The 21,299-nt window shown below is 37.6% G+C and overlaps 2 protein-coding genes across 2 annotated transcripts; one reads left to right on the top strand and one right to left on the bottom strand.

Moving 5' to 3' along the window:
* Nucleotides 1–2,786: 2,786 nt before the first annotated feature.
* LOC137953566 (cytochrome P450 81Q32-like) lies at nucleotides 2,787–4,411 on the bottom strand. The gene is made up of 2 exons (XM_068800996.1): nucleotides 3,524–4,411; nucleotides 2,787–3,407 (listed from the first exon to the last, which is right to left on the bottom strand). The coding sequence occupies exons 1-2, from the start codon at nucleotides 4,409–4,411 to the stop codon at nucleotides 2,787–2,789; spliced, it is 1,509 nt and encodes a 502-aa protein (XP_068657097.1).
* Nucleotides 4,412–18,900: 14,489 nt separating this feature from the next.
* LOC137953979 (cytochrome P450 81Q32-like) lies at nucleotides 18,901–20,832 on the top strand. Its single transcript, XM_068801555.1, has 2 exons — nucleotides 18,901–19,989; nucleotides 20,091–20,832. The coding sequence occupies exons 1-2, from the start codon at nucleotides 19,036–19,038 to the stop codon at nucleotides 20,709–20,711; spliced, it is 1,575 nt and encodes a 524-aa protein (XP_068657656.1). The 5' UTR covers nucleotides 18,901–19,035; the 3' UTR covers nucleotides 20,712–20,832.
* The last annotated feature ends 467 nt before the right edge of the window (nucleotides 20,833–21,299 follow it).

The raw sequence follows: 21,299 nt of genomic DNA, 5'->3' as shown, positions 1-21,299 counted from the left end.
AACCTTGCATAATATTATGCATAAACTTTATTCAATAATCAAACACAAAAATTTAAATGAGATATCAATATCAATATCAGATTTACAATCACCCAAATAAAAACGACAAATCTAGTATATTCAATAGTAACCAACAACCACGTGATACAATACACAACAACAACCAACTATCCATTGCCGAAACAAAATCCACACGAATAAAAGTTAACAAAAGATCCAAATGACCATACCCACGCAATATGTATCCGAAAGTGCATACAATTCACGAAAGTGCATAGAATTAAGATTCAACTATCACAGACTACACCATACATAATAGCCACCAAATGGAGACTTTACCATCGTCATAAAAGTATACTCATGTTAGCAGGTATTGTAATACAAATTCAGAAGTTGCAGATATATTCATGACCAACAAATGGTTCATAAATAAGACTCATCAAGGGAAAAAGAAAATCTTCAATTTCCACTTTTTTTCCTCCTTTTTCTTGTTTTCTGTATATAACTTTGCTTGAACAACATCTATTTTTGTTATCTCAGGAAATTTCTGGAGAAGATGCTCAACAGTCAAGACTTCGCCTGAGAAGAACAAGGTTTATCTGCTCCTAACCATGTGTTGGATATGTTTTTCCGGTGAAAATTAAGGAAGTGAGAGAGCAAGGAAAATGTTTTGTTGCAAACTTTGCAGCAAAAGTATCATAGGAACTGCTTGAAGCCTTGGGCCAAATATAGAGGTTTTAGCTACCTCCTTTTGCTGTCATCTTGTAAATTTGCAGATATCAGTGTTCTTCTTTGTTAAAAAATTTGAACCTACGATTCAGCGAGGTCGGGATCAGCCTTGCCCCTTTTGTTCTAGGCAAATCTCTCCTCAACTCACCTTAAATCCACCCATTAGAGTCAGAATTCCTAGCCTAACTTGGGTTTAATATGAAAAATCAGATAAATTGCTCAATTTGTTCTGAAATCCTTAAAAGCAGGGAAGGAAGTCAGGAATGAGAAATCAACATCCCTACTTTGACAAAACAAGGTTTAAAAAGAAAACCGAAAACGATAGATCAGGAGAGATAACAACAACTCATCATCAAGATTGAATAAATTACGAACAAAAATCAAGCAAAGTGCGATGAACAAACATACGCTGTTAGTCTTCCAGGCAACGGTTTGGGAAGAGAATTTCTGAGACTTTTCATGCGATCAGTCAAACATAACAGGCTTGAATTTCATGCGAGTATATATTCAATAAGATTACGTATATGGTTGAATATCTGTTATTGAAATGTTTTTTAAGATATTTCAACCCAAAGTTCATTAAATACTGAACACTAGGGTCTTCTCTCAGTAAAGAAAATGTGTATCTTTGAGTTTGACAGGGTAGGAGATAGCGTTTAGGGTTGTTTAAATAACGCCATTGAGGAGGAGTTTCAGTGGTTACTTCCTTTAATGTCAACCGAGTATCTTTCGAGACAAAGAGAAATGAATTCATGGAACATCAGAGCGATGAACATGACTGGAATTATATTAGTAATTACTCAAAATCTCTTTCTGGTACCCTGTCAAAACTGGAGATAAACATCGTTGTAATGAACTGTAACTGCTAGGAATTGGTCGAAGCTGGTCAGGTCCAGGGTTCTGGAACTTGGTATCTGTTCAAAACTTACGATAGAGTTTATCATATAATAGATAGGAAAACCACGTAACTGAGTATTTTATAATCTATATTCAGGCCAGGGTGTATGAAAGCTTGTTCAGAAACTTATTACAGAATAAAACACGAAAATGAAATAATCAAATAGCGCATAGGATGATCATAGTGTTGAAGTAACACAGAGATAATCAACTATCATTTTTTCGTTTTGAACCGCGTAAAATTAAAATAGAATCATTAGAGAAAACTGAACAAGCCACCTCCTATATAGATAGATAGATTTGGTTTACATGCCCTGATGCTGTTATTCAGGATTAGGTCCAATTGGAACTCGGATCCCGTCCAAGTATGCAGATGATCCGAACAAATCAAGTTCTTCTCCCTGTGAGAAGAGATGATGTAAATACGGTACCATTGATGTAATTCGTTTATGTTTTATGTCTCTTCTTTTCTCTTACTTGGGTGAAGGGTTTGGTCCATAACCCTAATTCTAATATTCTCCGGCCTCTTTCTCATTCTCCAAATTCATCACTCTTCTTCTCCTCTTAAACCTTTTCTCTACGACTCTTCTTCTTCTCCTCTTAAACCTTCACTCCGCAACTTTTCTTTTCTTCTCACCCATTTATCCTCTTCTACTTTTAATTATATATCATGTAATCTTAAGTTTTAATAATCCCTATTACATGAGTTTGGATCAACTCCGAATAGAGAGTGGGAGGGTTAAACTTAAAACTCTCTGTTCGGAGGTCTAAAGGGACCTGGTCCGGACTCTTGTTAAATGTCGCCTGTCTGGAAGCCAGAACACGATAATATTTTATGGCAGAATGATTGAGGAATCAGTCACCTTAAACCGTTTTGACTGTTAATTAATTTAATAGCTCTGTGTCGGCTTGATTTCGTTATTTCGAGAGGAACGCTTTTATTCGTGTTGAGCAGCGGAAATGAACCGTCAGGCCCGTCGTGTCGTTTTTTCTTGCCGGCTGAAAGAAAATCTGGTGTCTTTTTTTATAATTTTTGTGTGTTTGTTGCGAGATGGGATCTTTTGGACCTCTGCTGATTCAGAAAAGCTCTTTATTTGTCTCTGTAGGCAGTGACTATAACTACTAAATAACTAGTTACATGGAGATGGCAGACTAATGAATCAAAGCTTGGAGAGAACGTCAATCATGGGTTTGCGCGGTTCACATACTGCTACTAACGGATTGGCCCTGGGCATGAAGAACCCTGCATTCACATTCATGTCCATCTTCTTATCTCCAACGCTTTCCCATTCAAAGCAGTGAATCAGAGCTCCCAAAATCGTGGTCATCTCTCTTAAGGCCATGGCTGCCCCTGGGCAACTCCTCCTGCCATGTCCAAACACAAGCCACTTCAGCCGTCCCTTTGCCTCTGCATCAGCTTTGAATCTTTCAGGCTTGAAACTCCAAGGGTCCTCCCATAACTTTGGGTCCGTTTGGATGGCCAATATGTTGACCATAACCATCGTTCCTCGACGCACTTTGAACCCTCCTATGGTGCAGTCCTCTGCAGCTTCGTGGGGTATTGCCAATGGAGCTGGAGGGTACATTCGCAGAGTCTCATTGATGATGTCGTTGAGGAGGGAGAGTTTCGGAAGATCGGATTCCTGTATCATCCGATCATGGCCAACGTGGAAGTCGATCTCATCTCTGGCTTTTTTCATAATATTTGGATTGTTTATCAGGAGAGCCAATCCCCATTCCAAAGTGTAATAGACTGTATCAACTCCTGCAGCAAGCAGAGCCTGTACTGAAGTCATACGGACATGCATCGAAACGATGCATTCTTTTAGTTATTTTCTTTGTAAAGATGCGTAACCCTTACCGAATATATGTCATTTAGAAGTACTGGAAGACTTACCTCTATAATTCCTTTGATGGTTCTGTCAGTATAAAAATCTGGATCTTCAGATTGATTGGAAAGCAGAGCATCAAGCACACACTTCGCCTCGACGCCTCCATTCTCTTGCATCTTCCGACGTTCATCGATCAGTCTCTGCATAAAAGCATCCCTCTTCCTCGCTAAAGTCGTCATCTTCTTCCCAGTCCACTGACGATCGATCCACCTGAATAATGGTAAGTAGTCCCCCAAAGAAGGGGTTATAATAAAACGAAGCGACTCCTCAGTCAACTCCTGGAACAGCTTCGCATCCTCCGAACCCTCAACATCCTCGCCATAATACCGTTTTCCGAGCAACATGGCCAGCAAGCAGTTGGAGATAAGGTCCACGAACGCCTTCCTGAGATGTACCTCGCGATGACCTCCGACAGAGCGTCGAAACAAGTGTTTGACAAAGCTGTTAAACTCCGGCTCACGGACGGCCGCGTAGTAGTTGAGGCGACCGGTTGCGAAGAGCTCCGTATTGGCAGAGCGGCGAACGTTGCGCCAGTGGGATCCGTAGGGGGCCCATCCGAGGTAGGTGAAGTTATCACCAAGGCAGTTGCCGACGAGGAGTTGGGGACGGTTGGCCAACACAACATCATTCTTGGAAAAACACTCCTCGACGGCGGAGGGCGAGGAGACGACAACGGCGGGACGGGAGCCGAAGCGGAGGAAGATGACGGGACCATAGCGGTCGGCGAGTTTGGCGAGATCTATGGCGAAGGAACTGGTGATGAGGTGGAGGTGGCCAATGAAGGGAAGAGCAAATGGGCCGGGAGGCTTTCCCCTACTCTCCCACCATGTTGAAACTAGTTTTAACGTAATAAAAAAAGTGATGACCAGGAAGAACAAGTTAATGGTATCCATTAAAGCTTCGCTACTGTACTGTGATGGAAGTAGTTTCCAAGTGCTGGAGGTAGAAGATGAAATAGGATGGACTGGACTGCTGCTGAAGAGCTTAAATGATGAGTAGCAACAACTGATTAGTAACTGACGATTAGTACAGGTAATCTGGAAAGGGAGATTCGACGTTAAATAGCTGACGAGAGGGTTCAACCAGTGACTCTTTCCCTTGTAATGAACGCATAATTCAAACCATATCCCGGCACATCCTCATATCAAGCATATATAAAAGAGAGTCAAGGTTTGATGTCGCGATGGGACTTGGTCAAAATTGGAGAAGTTAGGTTCAAGCTCTTACGACGATGGATTAAGAGAGACGGGACAATCCATTTGAGATTCCAGTCCTTGCACGGAGGCCAAGACCATCCACAGATGAGTACAGATGTGGATTGCCTCATTTCATCTCCCTAAATTTCCAACTTTGACGGATTCCCGACTTATCGGTATAAATTATTTCTCTTCAAAGTTTTGACATGGTAAACAAAGGATTCACCACTTTTCCGGTCAATCTAGGGCGTTTTAAGACACTTGTAGTTCTCGATATAAGATGGCAATTAGAATGTCCATTGACATAGGTATCGTGCAAGAACTTGCTAGCATTTCAGCGACTTCTCCCCTTTGGAGTGATCTTTGGGGAGTCCAATCGTCTTCTTTAGTTTAGGCCCTGAACAAACGGCACTTCCGGTGAATATCGTGGCAGGATTGCCACTCGCAAGTGATGGCTTATCCTGAACTTCAGACATCGAGACTGACCCGCTTCCACAGATTCCTAGAAATTACAGTTCATTCTTTTTCTCCGGACATCGTCCCAGAATGAGACTACTGAATAAATTACTAATATGATTCCAGTTTCTCCAGTTAAGAACTCTTCCAACTTCCGTTTTACGCCGATGACTGGCTTATGATATTTGACTGGTAAAGATTTTCTGAAATGGTGAAGCTTCGTAAAGTAGTAAATGATATCCCAAGGTCAGGGTTTGCAAAAACCGCGAAGCTTCACACAGTAGTAAACGGTATTTCAAGTCAGCGTTATGGCACCGAGCATGGTCACCTATCCACAGTAGATTGGGTGAAACTAGGGATTGAAACAGGGATGACCCCATCCAGCTGCATAAATGGTTTCAAGATAAAAAAAAAAAAAAAAAAAGGGATGGTGTTAAGTGTATTTGATTAAAAAAAATTGTTCTTAAATTTAAGAACAACTTCACAACTTTCTATAATAAACTTGATTTTTCACCAAAATTGTCTAGGGGTGTCAATGAAACAAACATTCTTACACAATTCGATATTTGGTAATTTTACCTGATTATCCATTTCCTGTTTATTAAATGGAACATAAATGAGTACTAGTTATTCAGTACTCGATATATATAAGATAATCCGGTAATTTTTATTTGAATTCATATATATATTCAAGACTAAACATGATTCAAGTATCTTTTTTAAATATTTTTAATATTATCTTATATATATAATTATATATAATTATGTGATATTTTATCAATTTTCTAATTTTATAGATTTTAAGTTTTTTTTTATTTCATTTATTTACAAAATACCTATTCTACAGTTTGAAAATGGGTATTCAAATGGGTAAATAAATGGTATATGGGATAGTTTCTTTCATACTGTTCATATACCCTATACAATATATCAAATAAGTGATATATAGTTTACACCCCTAAAATTACCACCTCCTCTTTGATTTTTTTTCTTAAGGGTTGAATTTATTTTCAAAAAAATTATAAAATAATAAATTTAGTAAATTTTTTACAATAATTTTATATCCTAAAGTAAAACTTTAATACATTTATATTAAATTTATTGAAAGTACTAGTCATCCATATCAAATGTCTCTAGAAAAAAGTTATTAGTTATGTTAAAATTATAAAATGTTTCTTTTGCTAATGTATCTCAAATGTTATCAATTATTGGTTACCACCATCGGCTATAGGGTTTTTTTTCTACTAGTGCAAGTTAAAGCATCAATACCTACAATTTTCAAAATGGTCAATTATCAACATCCTATAAATAACTTCAATTGAGGGCTCGACTCCACCTAGCAAGGGGTCAGCTCCACTTTTTGAAATGGCTTTTGTATCGTTAATGTTTTTGCAAAAAATTCACTTATAGACTATAGTTAAGTAATTGAGTTTGTTATCATCAAATATAGGTTATTAGAGGAGCCTTAATTATCAACTCTCACATAAAGCACAAGTCAACCCTGACCATAGTCTCACTAAATCGATATTAATAGAGGTCATAACGACGTAGTAGTTTAATTGGTTTGATGAGTAACCATCTTTGTGCTCATGAAACATTTGATTTTTTGCCTTCTCATTTTATCTTGTGAGAAACATTTGATTTTCCTTGCAAAACTTCTACAAATGTTCTAGTTTTCTCTCTCGTTTTTTAATTTTTTTTGTTTAGTTGTAGGAAAAACCCATTGCACCAAAAAACTCAAAAGAACTACAATTTTCTTTTGTGTATACTAGACAGTATGATTTTTTTGTATGATCTTGCGAGGCTCGAATGTACTCCAATATTTGAGAGTATATTCAGTTGTATTGTGTCCATTGGTGGTTCCAAGTCTGGCAGATGAGTTACTTTGTGCATTGACCATCCCCATGATGACTATAGGGCTAACAATGTAACAAGATCGTATTCAAAAGTAAACAAAAGTAATTAGGAGGTATAAATTGCTTCCATATACTTGTATAATATATTGTAAGCGTTTAGTTTCATCTATATTCATTACATTTTTGTTGACATGATAGTCAAGAAGAAGAGTCTTCGCTTCTCCATCAAGACCGACTTTAATTAGTCCCCGACTCTAGTGTAGCAAAAGCCCAAGCCACTAATTAGGCATGGTAGGCTTTGTGAACTATTCCTTGGTCGTAGATGAACCTAGTTGTTCCTTTCGTGTACACTTGCGTTTCCTTAGCCAGTTAGTTACAAAAAATACTTCCCAAAGTCAATACCAAAAGAATGCAGTTAGAATAAGCTAGATTTTAAAAATGCGCTTCATCTAATCTGTTTGATTTCCTTAGTCATTTCAAAGATGAGCAAAAAAGGCAAGGGAATTTTTCATCTTAAAAGATGAACTAGACATGATGTCTATTGTGATTAATGGAAGATCTCATCTTTTCTCCTTCGTTTCATGAATTTGTCCCTTGTTTTAGATATGACAATGTTGTTTGTTGCTAAAAGTTGATTTTTGTTACCAATGACAGAAGCTACACATGATCGAAGGTATCATGTGTCTCATCAAATGATTTTCATGCAACTAGCATCAATGGCGGATGCCATGATGTTACCTGCTTGTACTCCCTCTCAACTATTCATGTTTGGGCTTGGAGTTAGCTACTTTAAATAGCATGCATGTCTCCCAATTCGCCAAGCAATAAAACTCTTTCCATAAGTGTATAAGTGGAGGCATGACTCCTCCTTCGCCAACACTAGATAAGGTGGCCACATCGAAGTATTTGTCCTCCTTTAATCTGGGGTGGGGTGGGACTGTCCTCTCACTAAGCCTTCACAAGACATCTTTCACGTTGACACGAAGGACAATAGGTTGAACACATTTTTTAGAAAATATCATATTGACATTCATAAATAAAATCAAAGATACTCCAAAAACATTGGGATCCATGATTGAAGATGGGAATTGACCCATTGACTTATAAAAGCTTCCAACATACCATAAAAAATTAAGGTAGTAAATGGGTCAGATATGTTTGGGGACCAAATGATTCGACTGTTTGTTGCATATTGAGCTTCAAAATTTTTAATGATACATTATTACAAATCATATTGGGTCAGGTCTGATCGGGTTAAATAATATTTTGTATCCATATGTGAATATTTTGATTGGATAAGCAATTTCAAAATCCATGTATGATTAGTTTAGATGTGGATTGGATCGGGTGCCAATTTTAGAGACTTATAATGTGAGTTAGAAAGAATTTTTTATGCTTTCTAGCTTGTCTGTATTGGATGAAAGTAATCTTAGATTTCAATTACAAAGTATTGGTTGATAATGTGCTTCAAAGCCATCGATGAAGAATGACAATGAGAGGCTATTTAGGAGGTGGGATCAAAGTTGTACCCGAGAAGAGGCAAATTGATAGGGAACGGTTTTAATATTTAAAATCTTGAGGTTTTAAAATGTGATTCTCATTCTCCTATGTGATGAACACTAAGTCAAATCAAATATTTTTCATAAGAAGGTTATTCTTCACCCTTCAATGAGCTGACAAGTTATTATAAGGGTTGCTATTAGATTTTTCCTAGATTGAAAGTTTTAACAATCAAGAACTATTAAACTTATTTTCCCTTCGCTTAATTAGAAATTATTTTATGCTTTGGAATACTATCCATGAGACCATTTTGAGGAGAAGGCAAATGAAATTAAATAGTAATTATCACAGAAAGCTAGAAGATTTATATATGGAATGAACAAGAAGCTTATTTCTGATGCCTTAAAGATGTAAAGAACTTGCAATTATAGATACTTGAAATTCACTTTCAAGGGAAAATAAAAGGAAACATTGATGTATTTTTTATCTTTTTGATGTGACTTTTGTCTTAACCTTTATGAGATTTAATAAAGCCTAATACCTAAGTTAATATGTATCGGTTTTTTAGTACACTGCTCCTATGATTAATTATTATTAGGTGGATTTGAGTCATGTCATAGGAAGAGGTAAAATGAGTTTATGAAGTGTTTGAAAAGAACAAAGACAATTAGGATTTAATTGTGATGTTTATGTTTGATGAAGTAATATTTTTCTCAAAATGACAAGATGATCTAGAAGATTGAAGGTTTCTTTTAATTTTATTATGCATCTTTAAGAAAATGATAGGTCATATGATGGAGACAAAGTATTGTTCTTATAGTTTAAGGCTCAAGAAGTGAATTTGGTTAAAATTGTGGGGAAAATGAATTTTATGAAGAACCCAGTTATACGAATTGCACATGATTTGACTTAGGTCTCTCAATTTTATTTGTGAGTAGAACACATTGATGAAAACTCTAACCTCAAAAGGAAACCAACTGGTGATTTAAAGGAAAACTTTGTGTAGTGGTTGTTGATCCCTTTATCTAAGGGATTAGGTGTTAAAAGTATTTGTTGAATATTTGAATAATACGGGCATTTTGATCTATAATCCTTGTTTTGATTGGGCCAAGTGGGAGATTGGTAGCATTGTTGGTATGTGACCGTACTCAAAAAACTTTCACACCAATTTGTATATACTATTTCATTGTACGAACTTTTATCACTTTGGTGGTTAATCATTGGGAGGTGGGCATTTATTAACATTGTCTTGGAACATAGTTCTTAAACTTTCATTGAGGTTGATAATAGTGAAAATTGGGACAATTCACTTAGAACTATGTATGTTTAGATGGCCACGTATGGCGTGTTGGATGTAAGACCACACACTAACTTGATGCACATAACTCTACAATATCGTGTGTATATAGCACAGAGGACAAGTCGCCACTTGATCGAGTAATTGAGCCTGGAGCCCATTAATCCAATCACTTCCTAATCTTACTTCTTTTGTGTTTAGGAATAGGCCAAACTTTTTTGTGAGATATGTAATTCTTTTATAGTAACGATTGTATAAATCATTTATTTGATGCATATAACAACTTTGGATTTTTATTTGTTGGTCTCAGGATCCCCATTGAGATAATTTTGATGATAACAAATAAGTACTAATGATGTGTGCTAAAGTATATTGTATAGTTCAATAAGCCCCAAAAGGAAATTTTCAACAACATATCCATTTGAGTGGCAAAAGAATGACTAAATGACTCCATACATCAAAATGGAACAAATAACTCATGTCAAGAAGTACACCATCCAAAAAACCCACAACACCTTTTTCCCAAACAAGAGGAAAAGAATCATTTTTTACTAAAAATGGAATAAGCTAGCCAAGAAAACTCAAAACATGTAAAAGAATACTATTAAATGAAGTGTTAAAGGCTGATGGAGTCAAAATCATGCGTAGAGGTCAAACATGTTAAGTTGTGGAGCCTAATTAACGCCCGACACTGAGTTGTTCGTGGATCGCTATCATTAAGAGCAGTTTGGGAATTTCACTCTTGTAATGCGGTTGCCCTAATTTTCTCTTTATAATTGAGGGGTGCTGCTATTAGGGTTTTAATCATCTTAATCAAAGGAGCATCTCGAGATACAGCCCGAGAGGTTAGAGAGAAACACCTGTAAATGTGTGATTTCTCTTGTAAAGTATTTCATCTTTATAGTGGTTTACTGCAGTGGCGGAAGACATGACGTTGAGGTGAACCTGTATAAATCTTGTTGTCCTTTTTTGTGCTTGTTTTTTTTCTTTCGTGTTTATTATTATTGCTCTCGTTAGTCTAGAATTAGGGCGTCAAATTCCTAACAAATGACATTATTAAAAAATGAAATATCAAAGTGAAAAATAAAATGATTTGAACATATGGTGAAAAAGGAACAAAAAGAATTGGCCCATATGGATGGATTCAAACCCTTATCATGACAGAGAAAGTAAAAAAGTTACTTATAGAGAAATAGAAAGTTCAAAAGAAGAAGAGAAATAGAACCGACTAGGAGTTGTAGAACCAGTACAAGGATTCGAACCCACATGGGTGGATTCAAACCCATGGGAGGATTCTAACCCCAGTGATAGGATACAATCCCCAAGCAAGTAGAGAAAAAAAATAGAATGTGAAGCCAAGTTCGAGAAACTTTTGAAATTAAAATAGGATTAAAATCCATGGGAGGGTTTGAATGGATTGGAGCAAGAGGAGTTGAACCCATGGGAGAATTTGACCCCATATAGAAAAATGAGTCGAACCCTACTTACAAAAAAATTTAAAATTGAAAAACGAGTTGAATCCATCATGAGGATTTGTGCATAGGATTCAAACTCTTTATTTAGAGATTAAAACCTACAATGTTTAAGGCTCAGTTTCAAGAGTTGTAGGTCTCCAAAATTTCAACATAAAAAATGGGATTTAATTCATTTTTTTTTTATTTTAACCTAGTTTTGACCCAATTTTTCTTGAAGTCAAAAACATAAGGTTCCAATTGTAACGACTAGTTTTTTTTAATGTTGGAGAACTTTTTATTTACGCCAACTCGACCTAAAAGGATTCTCTCTTTGCCAAAGATTTTCCCGAGTCTCTTAAGTCTTCACACACGATTTCAGAAGATATTTCACAGTCTCTAGCTCCAAAGGAAGTCAAAATTTATAGTTCTCTCCATTGAGCTAAGTATTCCAACACTTGATTTTTCAACTCTTGATTGAATACTTAGATATTTTTTTGTTGAACATGTGCTTAATGATTTTAAAATCATGTTTCATTCAACAATTATGACATGACTAAATTGTGTTTTGAGTGTTTGTGATTAGCATCCATATGAAATGAACTTGTTTGATCTTTTACTTTCAAATCATTTCATATATGCAACTATTCTAATTCGGTATGGCATTTGAAAGGGGAGTTACAAAAAAAATTAAATTTTGGGATAATTTTTCAAATCTAAGTATGTACAAGCATATAATTTGAAACTTATTGACTATATTTGGTAGAGTACACTGAACTAGTGATATTACTTATTAGAATAATTGAAAAAGGTTCAGGTTATTTCAAATCTTGGGTTGTACTTTGAATCAACCATTACATTGATTTTTCATCAATTTGAAAAATCGATTACTTCTTTACATTATGAATATATTTCAAATCTAGGCCTTGGGGACTTTTTGGAGATGTTGATTACTTGGATAGGTGCTTAGGAACTAGATTAGTTATTTTCTTGAGCATAGATTGTTAAATTTATTATTGAAAGGTAACTTACATCGAGCTATATTTCAAGCAAGTAAACCTTATAAACTAGGTCATGCCTTGGGTAGGCAAGACCTTCCTTAAAATTAAATTCATTCGAAGTTGTGGTTGAAGTATAGAAGTTGAGAAGTTGCAGTCGTCGTGGTGTTGAGATTGAGAAAGTGTATAAGTTGCTGCCAATTGTGTATGAGCATTTGTTTGACATAAGGTGTAGATATTGGCAAGTGGTTGTGGCTAAAGAATAGAAGTAGACAACTAGCATTAGCTGTTATAAGCTATAAGACCATGAGTAGCCTAGTTAATTGCTGAAAAATCCCTTTTTGGGTCTAGTGGGGTGTCTCGTGTGTTGTTGTACTAGGTGAGGATGTGTTATTGTAATATGGCTAGTATGCTCAATCGAGTGGCATAAGTCCCTCTGTGGATAGCATTATAATTACCCTTAGAAGAAATTTGTTGTAGATATCGCAAGGCAACAAAAGTTTAATAGAGCATCAAGGTGCTAAAACATCTTGGACGGTGGACTACAAATCTGCAAAAGGATTGTGAGCCAACACCTAAACATCCCATTTGTACTTGATATGTGATTGCTTTTGCTTATACTTTGATTATTGTGCATGGCATAAATTGTAAGACTGACCTTACACTTATATTAACTGAAAAGATCAATACCCACACAAGGAAGTGTTAAGATTTACTCTAATATTTCTTCCCTTAAGGAGAAATCATGTAAATATTCTGTAAATCCGTTGATTGGGTAATCCCGTTAATAACTCATAATTCTTCCATGTATATTCTGTAAAACGGTTATTTAAGCCGATGATGTGAATGAGAAAATATGACAGAAATTGAAGTATTATTTTTGACTTGGTATCAGAGCAGGAGAATCCTTTTCTTCTCCTTCTCCTCGCCGAAGAACAGAGTGAAAGCTCTGTCCCGTAGTCTCTTGTCGCCAAAGAACAGAGTCGAAAGTTCTGTTCCGTAATCTCAGTCACCGGAGAAACCAGAGCGGCAACAGCGTTGTTCAAAAATTCCGCCAGCCGCCGACGATTGCAATCGAGCCACCGCTCAACCTTCCATCAGAAAGCGTCGCTGACCAACGATGAACCTCACCAGCGCCGCACCAGCGTGCGTCTCGACGAAACAAACCTTCTGAAAGTCACCCATGACACCAGCCCAATCGGCGCCAGTGAAGAGGAAGAGATGCACCGTCTCGAGTAAATTGTCGGCCCAATCGGCACTGGCGAAGAGGAAGAAAAGTACCGTCTCGAGGAAGGTACAAATTTTTTTTTTTGGCTTCCATTAACTTAGGTCCCGATTTTATTTTTTTCTGGCGGGTCGCCAAACCAGACAACTTCTTGAACTGAACAAGAAACAAAGACCCAGACCATTTGTAGGACCGAACAGAAAATAGATACCCAACCCTGGTCAACTCATTGGCAAACCGGACCGAACAAGTTCTCGGACCGGAACAGTTCTTTGACCGGACAGAAAACAGATACCCAAACCGGGTCAACCCAACGAACAGAAAGCGGACCGCAGGACCAGTAGTTTTTGGGTGATCATCACCGATCTACTGATCTTCTTGCATCATGTCGAATGCATCAAAACCAGAGCGTATTTGTACTTATTGTGGTGAGACTTGGCATACAAAGTCAAGATGTTATGAACGTATTGGGTATCCAAAATGGTGGGATCCTACTAAAGCGCCTCGCAAACGGAACAATAAACCAAATAATCATGTTTTCGTTGCAGTAGCAGAACCCTCCACCTCCGCTACATCCGGTAAGGTTCTTAATACTTCCACTCCTATTAGAAATAGTGAATGGATAATTGATTCTGGTGCTACTGATCATATGACCTTTGACAATCATCATGTTGAAAGTATGAAACTATCTGAACAACATATCGTATCTACAGCAAATGGTACTCCCTCTCACAATATTGGAGAAGGTTCCATCATCCTCACTGAAAATCTGAGTTTTGATTCTGTATTAGTTGTTCCAACCCTCAATCATAATTTATTGTCAGTGACTCAAATAACTTGCACTTTGCATTGTATTGTGATTTTTGGGCCTAACCATTGTGTGTTTAAGGCATTCGAACTCGGAAGACAATTGGTTTTGGTACTAGAAGGGGAAAACTTTATTACCTTTATCTGAAGCCTGAGAGTTTTCATCAGTTAGCTCAAGTATTCTCCGTGAATAAATCTGCAGAAAATAAGATTTGGTTATGACATAAAAGGTTGGGTCACTCATCTTTTGGTTATTTAAAGAAATTGTTTCCAAAACTATTTGCTAGATTATCTGTTTCAGATTTTAAGTGTGAGGTATGTGAATTGGCTAAATGCCATCGTGTTCCATTTCAAATGAGCATGAATAGAAGTCCAACACCTTTTATGATTATCCACTCTGATGTATGGGGTCCAACAAATATATCTACTCTGAGTGATAAACGGTGGTTTGTTTCCTTTATTGATAATCACACCCGGATGACTTGGATTTGCTTAATGAAATCCAAAAGTGAAGTTAGTTCACTGTTTAAACAATTTCACAAAATGATAGCTACTCAGTACCATTCTACAATACAAACTCTCCGTAGTGACAATGGTGGAGAATTTGTTAATCAAGGTTTGAAAGAATATCTAGATGATCATGGTATTAGTCATCAAACTAATATGAAGGCTAGTTATTGGGGTGAAGCCATCACAACTGCAACATATCTTATTAATCAAATAACATCGAGTGCGTTACAATTTAAGACTCCCTTGAGTGTTCTTCATGAAGCTATAAGTTCACCTGCAATGCCGAATCTGCCACCTAAAGTTTTTGGGTGTATAGCCTTTGTTCATCTCCATAAGCCATTGAGAAATAAATTGGAACCCCGAGCTCTCAAGTGTGTCTTTGTTGGTTATGCTCAACATCAGAAAGGTTATCGATGTTATCATCCTCCCTCTCACAGATTGTATGTCACTCGTGATGTGGTATTTCATGAAGATCACATGTATTATTCTACTCCCGAATCTTCAATTCAGGGGGAGAACAAGATTGAATTGCAGACCCTTAATCATCATTTGGATATCTTGGATACTACAAGTGGTAAGTATTCGGATTGCAGCAGTGAGCATCAACATGATACAAATGAGCATGATTCATAGGATGGAGACAGACAAGACCAGATAGAAGTGATGCAACCAGAGCCTCAACCGACTTTTTCACAGGATGGAGACAGACAAGACCAGAAGGAAGTGATGCAACCAGAGTCTCAGTCCACATCTTCACCCCTTCATAATGTACCAATGGATCAATTGCCTTCTGAGTCCGAGTCCATGTCTGAGCTTCAGGTAAGTTCTGAAACTCAACTAAGAGTGTTACCTCATCGAACCACAAGAGGAAAACCTATAGTCAATTATGAACCTCTTCTTACTTCTAAATCTCAGTATCCCATGCATAATTTTGTCTTATCATAAATTGTCAAAGGCAAATGAAGTATTTGTGAATCAATTATCTGATATATCTATTCCTAATAGTGTGCAGGAAGCCTTGAAAGATCCTAAGTGGAAAGAAGCCATGAATGAAGAAATGAGGTCCGTCCAAAAGAATTCAACATGGGAAGTGGTTGACCTACCTGTAGGAAAGACACCAGTTGGATGCAGGTGGGTATTTACCATTAAATATAAAGCCGATGGCACCATTGAAAGGTTCAAAGGAAGACTTATCGCCAAAGGATATACTCAAACCTACGGGATCGATTATATGGAGACATTTGCACTAGTGGCCAAAATCAACACTGTTCGGATTCTACTATCTCTGGCTGTGAATCTTGACTGGCCCTTATATCAGTTTGATGTTAAAAATGCATTTTTGCATGGAGATCTCCAAAAAGAAATATATATGGAATTACCTCCTGGATGTATTATGCAAAACAAAGGATGCAGACAAGTATGTAAACTGAGGAAATCCCTATATGGTTTGAAACTGTCCCCGAGGGCGTGGTTTGGAATGTTCACAAATTTTATGAAATCTATCGGATACAAGCAAAGTAACTCAGATCATACTCTCTTCCTGAAATATAACAAGGAGGCCATCACAGGTCTTATAGTGTACGTTGATGATATGATAGTAACTGAGAATGATCCAGAAGAAAAGAAATCATTGCAAAGTCATCTTGCTAGAGAATTTGAAATGAAAGATCTTAGCTACTTAAAATATTTTCTTGGTATTGAAGTGTCAAGATCCATGGAAGGAATTTTTCTATCTCAACGAAATATGCTTTGGATTTATTGAAGGAAACTGGTATGACAACATGTAGTCCAGTTAGTACTCCTATGGATGAAAATTTGAAAGTGGGAACACATTCAGATCAAGTCCCTACTAACAAGGAGCGTTATCAGAGACTAGTTGGGAGGTTAATATATCTTGCACATACCAAACCATGCTTAGCTTGTGTACTAAGTGTGGTTAGTCAATTTATGCACTCTCCAAGTGAAGAATATATGAATGTTGTCAACCGTATCCTGCGCTACTAGAAATCATCTCCAGGGAAAGGAATCTTATTTAAAAAGGGAGGTGACTTGAAAATTGAAGGTTATACCGATGCCGATTGGGCTGGGTCAATAGATGATCGACGATCTACATCTGGATATTTTACATTTGTAGGTGGAAATTTGGTCACTTGGAGAAGTAAGAAACAAGAGGTGGTAGCTAGATCGTCAGCTGAAGCCGAATACAGGGGAATGTCCAAGGCAATATGTGAATTATTATGGATCAAAAATCTGATACAAGAATTACATATTGAGTAGACAAGTCCTATGAATTTATACTGTGACAATAAGGCAGCATGTGATATTGCCCACAACCCAGTCCAGCATGATAGAACTAAACATGTTGAAGTTGATAGACACTTTATTAAAGAAAAGTTAGAAGCAAGAATCATTGAAGTCCCTCATGTTCGATCCGAGGATCAACTTGCCGATGTGCTAACCAAGGCAGTGTCTTACTGAGCTTTTAACAATTGTCTTGACAAGTTGGGCATGAGTGATATCTATGCACCAACTTGAGGGGGAGTGTTAAGATTTACTCTGATATTTCTTCTTTTAAGAAGAAATCATGTAAATATTCTATAAATCCGGTGATTGTGTAATCCTGTTAATCACTCATAATTCTTCCATGTATATTCTATAAAACGGCTATTTAAGTCGATGATGTGAATGAGAAAATATGACGGAAATTGAAGGATTATTTTTTATTGGAAGAACTCAAAGAATGTAAAATTAGAAGAAAAATTTAACACACCTATTCACCCTCCCTCTACGTATATTCCTCACCTGACCATACAATATTTTCTACGAAGTTGTGAAATTTTTATTCCAAGAGAAACTCATATCAGGGCAAAATTAGTATCTTAAAAAAATCATTAAACCCTGGAAGCTATTGATTATTCTAAAAGTTATGGATATTTTGATTCTTATAAATAGTTTTGTAAATATCTACTTTAAAATTACTTTATAAAAATTATTTTAAATTTTGTGGGAATTGGACCCAATAGACCCCAATTGTTGGATGTCATCTTTGGGATCAAACTCAATTGTTGAGGGATGCCTCATTTAGTTAGAGTTTGGGTTTGACTGAGAAGTTTGAGATGAAGGAGGAATTCTCGCTAGAGTTAAATAGGTAAATAGGTAAATAGGTCATTAGGCTCTATATAAGCACACGTTGAGCAGGTCACATTAATCCTCAAATAAACTGCATCAAAGAACAATCATCAAAGAGGATTGTGGACTTCTAGAAAATGAGAATTTTTTGCGTATAAGCATAGGCTAAGGAGGTCACACTAATCCTCGAATAAACTATAAGAGGGATCCACCATCAAAGAGAAATCGTTAAAGAGGATTGTGGACTTCAAGAAAATGAGAAATTTTTGCATATATCTAAGTATATTTTCACAATTTTTATTTTTTTAAAATCTAGAAATTTTAATTAATTCTTTAAATTTAGAATTAATTTTTGGGACAACCAAATTTTGTTGTGAGTCTCTCCTATAATAACTCCCTAGAATGAAAAAAAAAAAAAAGAGTCTAGTCTCTATTGTCATATAATGCCAAAGGATAAATTGAAATTATCATAAGAGTCCTTAGATCTTATTGCTTTTGATCAAGAAAAATAGATGTACAAGTAATGGGATCTTCTCTCAGGAGAAAAAACTAAGTCCAATAGGAAAATATTTCTATAATGGAGTAAAAACCTAACCCTAAAAAGGAAACCATCAAAGTTGGTAAAAATAATTTAAAAAAAAAAAAAAGCTAAATGATTACTCACAAGATTTACAAATTAGGGTAGTAGGGCATTTCAATGTAAATAATTTTCAAAAGAAAGATTTGAAATAGAATGGTTGCAAGTCTAGGCCTAACAAAGAGAAGAAAGGACTAAACAAATTAATCAAATCAAAAGAGACAAATAATGTAGATGATTTTTTAAGTAGGGAAAAGTTTATGCACGAAGAGCGTTGACGAGGAGTAAAAAAAAAATCATTGGCATCTCCCCACATGATCAGTGACCCCGGCTTCAATAATACAAGCTCTGATTCAGAATGAAATCCAAGGTGGAAAGCACTGGATCTGATAAAATCCTGCAAAGAAGACGCTTATATTGACTCATTTCTCTTAGTTGTGCTATCTTGACTGTTGACGGACTGAAAGGGATAACAATGACGGAATTTGTGACGTCTTGAATCAATCGGCTATTTGATGCCGCCTCCCCCTTTCCGCATCCCTGGTCTGTCTTCCACCTCAAATTCTTCTGTGAATTCAGCAATGGATAACATGAATTTGTTCTTCCTGGCGATCACCTTTCTGATTACGATAAAACTATTTTCAACATGGTGGGGGAGTAGGGGAAAGCCTCCAGGCCCCTTTGCTCTTCCCTTCATCGGTCACCTCCACCTTATCACCAGTTCCTTCGCCAGAGATCTCGCCAAACTCGCCGATTGCTATGGTCCCGTCATCTTCCTCCGCTTCGGCTCCCGTCCCGTCGTTGTCGTCTCCTCGCCCTCCGCTGTCGAGGAGTGCTTCTCCAAGAATGATGTTGTGTTGGCCAACCGTCCCCAACTCCTCGTCGGCAAGTGCCTCGGTGATAACTTCGACAATCTCGGATGGGCCCCCTATGGATCCCACTGGCGCAACGCTCGTCGCTTTGCCAACACGGAGCTCTTTGCCTCTGGCCGTCTCAACTACTACGCCAACGTCCGTGAGCTGGAGATTTACAGCTTCGTCAAACACTTGTTTCGACGCTCTGTCGGAGGTCACCGGGAGGTAAAACTCAGGAAGGAATTCGTGGACATTGTCTCAAACTGCTTGCTGGCCATGTTGATCGGAAAACGGTATTACGGGGAGGATGTTACGGGTTTGGAGGATTCGAAGCAGTTCAGGGAGAACATTGAGGAGATGGTCCATTTTATAACGACCCCTGCTTTGGGCGACTTCTTACCAATATTCCGGTGGATCGATTCTCAGTGGCTTGGTAGAAAGATGAAGGCGTTGGCAAGGAAAAAGGATACCTTTATGCAGAGACTGATCGATGAACGCCGGAAGATGCACGAGAATGGAGGCGTGGAGACAAAGTGTGTGCTTGATGCTCTGCTTTCCAATCAATCCGCAGATCCAGATTTTTACTCAGACAAAAACATCAAAGGAATTATAGATGTAAGTAATCCAATACTTCTCGATGAACTTCAGTAAGGCAATTTACATATTTACAGTGGAAAAGACACTAAAGGATGCCTCGTTTGCATGTCCCTTTACAGGCTCTGATAGCTGCGGGAGTTGACACTGTCTATTACACCTTGGAATGGGCATTGGCTCTCCTCATGAACAATCCAGATATTATGAAAAAAGCCAGAGATGAGATTGACCTCTACGTTGGCCATGATCGGATGATACAGGAATCCGATCTTCCGAAACTCTCTATGCTTAACGACATCATCAATGAGACTCTTCGAATGTACCCTCCGGCTCCATTGGCAATACCCCATGAAGCTGCAGAGGACTGCACCATTGGAGGGTTCAAAGTGCGTCGTGGAACGATGATTATGGTCAACATATTCGCCGTCCAAACGGACCCAAAGTTATGGGAGGACCCCTGGAGTTTCAAGCCGGAAAGGTTCAAAGAGGTGGAAGAGGCAAAGGGAGGGCTGAAGTGGATTGTGTTTGGACACGGGAGGAGGAGTTGCCCAGGGGCAGGGATGGCCGTAAGAGAGTTAGCCATGGTTTTGGGAGCCTTGATTCAGTGCTTTGAATGGGCGACTGTTGGAGATGAGAAATTGGACATGAAGGTGAATGCAGGGTTTTTCATGCCTAGGGAGAATCCATTAGTGGCAGTCTGTGAACCACGCAAATCCATGATCGATGTTCTATCCAAGCTTTGATTCACTGGTCTCCATGTAACTAATTGTGTATGTTGTCACTCGTATAGGGACAAAAAAAAGAGCTTTTCTGAGTATGTGATTATGTTAAAACTTTATTCAGAAATAAAGAGTACTTCTTTCAGCCGGCCAGAAAATACTATCCCCCATCGAAGCAAAAACAGCAGAAAAGATTTTTAAGGAATAATCGAGTCTCAGTCGATCTCGGAACTTCTGTGTGAGGAAGCTTTGTTACTCTTCACACAAGGGGCTCATAGAAATGGAATCTTGATATCTGAAGTAGGACAGGAGGCAGATGGTTCGTCGGTAGGGAAGATAAAAATTGGATTCCCCTCCTCCACCAAGAACACGAGCGACTGTTACATGAAATATTCTAACATTAGATGCTCTAACGTTAGTACGAGTCTTTATTTGCAGCGAATCTGGACAAACACTCGTTTAATCTCAAAGTTTATCCTCTGGTATGTGACATCCACGGACGAATAAAATATATAAATGTACCCATCCCGATATAATCACAATAGTCGTTGGTGAATTTCTTGTTACTCAATTCAATAATGCATGTTCATCGTTTAGTAGCGGAGGAATCCA

Source organism: Aristolochia californica, unplaced genomic scaffold (genome assembly GCF_029961685.1).
Source record: "Aristolochia californica isolate CCGP_79_NKW_82.1479 unplaced genomic scaffold, dmAriCali1.0.hap1 SCAF_16, whole genome shotgun sequence".
NCBI classification, from domain to species: Eukaryota; Viridiplantae; Streptophyta; class Magnoliopsida; order Piperales; family Aristolochiaceae; genus Aristolochia; species Aristolochia californica.
The sequence above is the reverse complement of the archived record's forward strand: the minus strand, read 5'-3'. Positions and strand labels throughout refer to the sequence as shown.

What these genes read in the sequence shown, in the direction of transcription:
- LOC137953566 (XM_068800996.1), bottom strand. Translation starts at nt 4,411, where the DNA reads ATGGATACCATTAACTTGTTCTTCCTGGTCATCACTTTTTTTATTACG. An exon ending in CCATCAAAGGAATTATAGAG is followed by an intron (nt 3,408 to 3,523) that starts GTAAGTCTTCCA and finishes ACTTCAGTACAG; the next exon opens with GCTCTGCTTGCTGCAGGAGT.
- LOC137953979 (XM_068801555.1), top strand. Translation starts at nt 19,036, where the DNA reads ATGCCGCCTCCCCCTTTCCGCATCCCTGGTCTGTCTTCCACCTCAAAT. An exon ending in ACATCAAAGGAATTATAGAT is followed by an intron (nt 19,990 to 20,090) that starts GTAAGTAATCCA and finishes GTCCCTTTACAG; the next exon opens with GCTCTGATAGCTGCGGGAGT.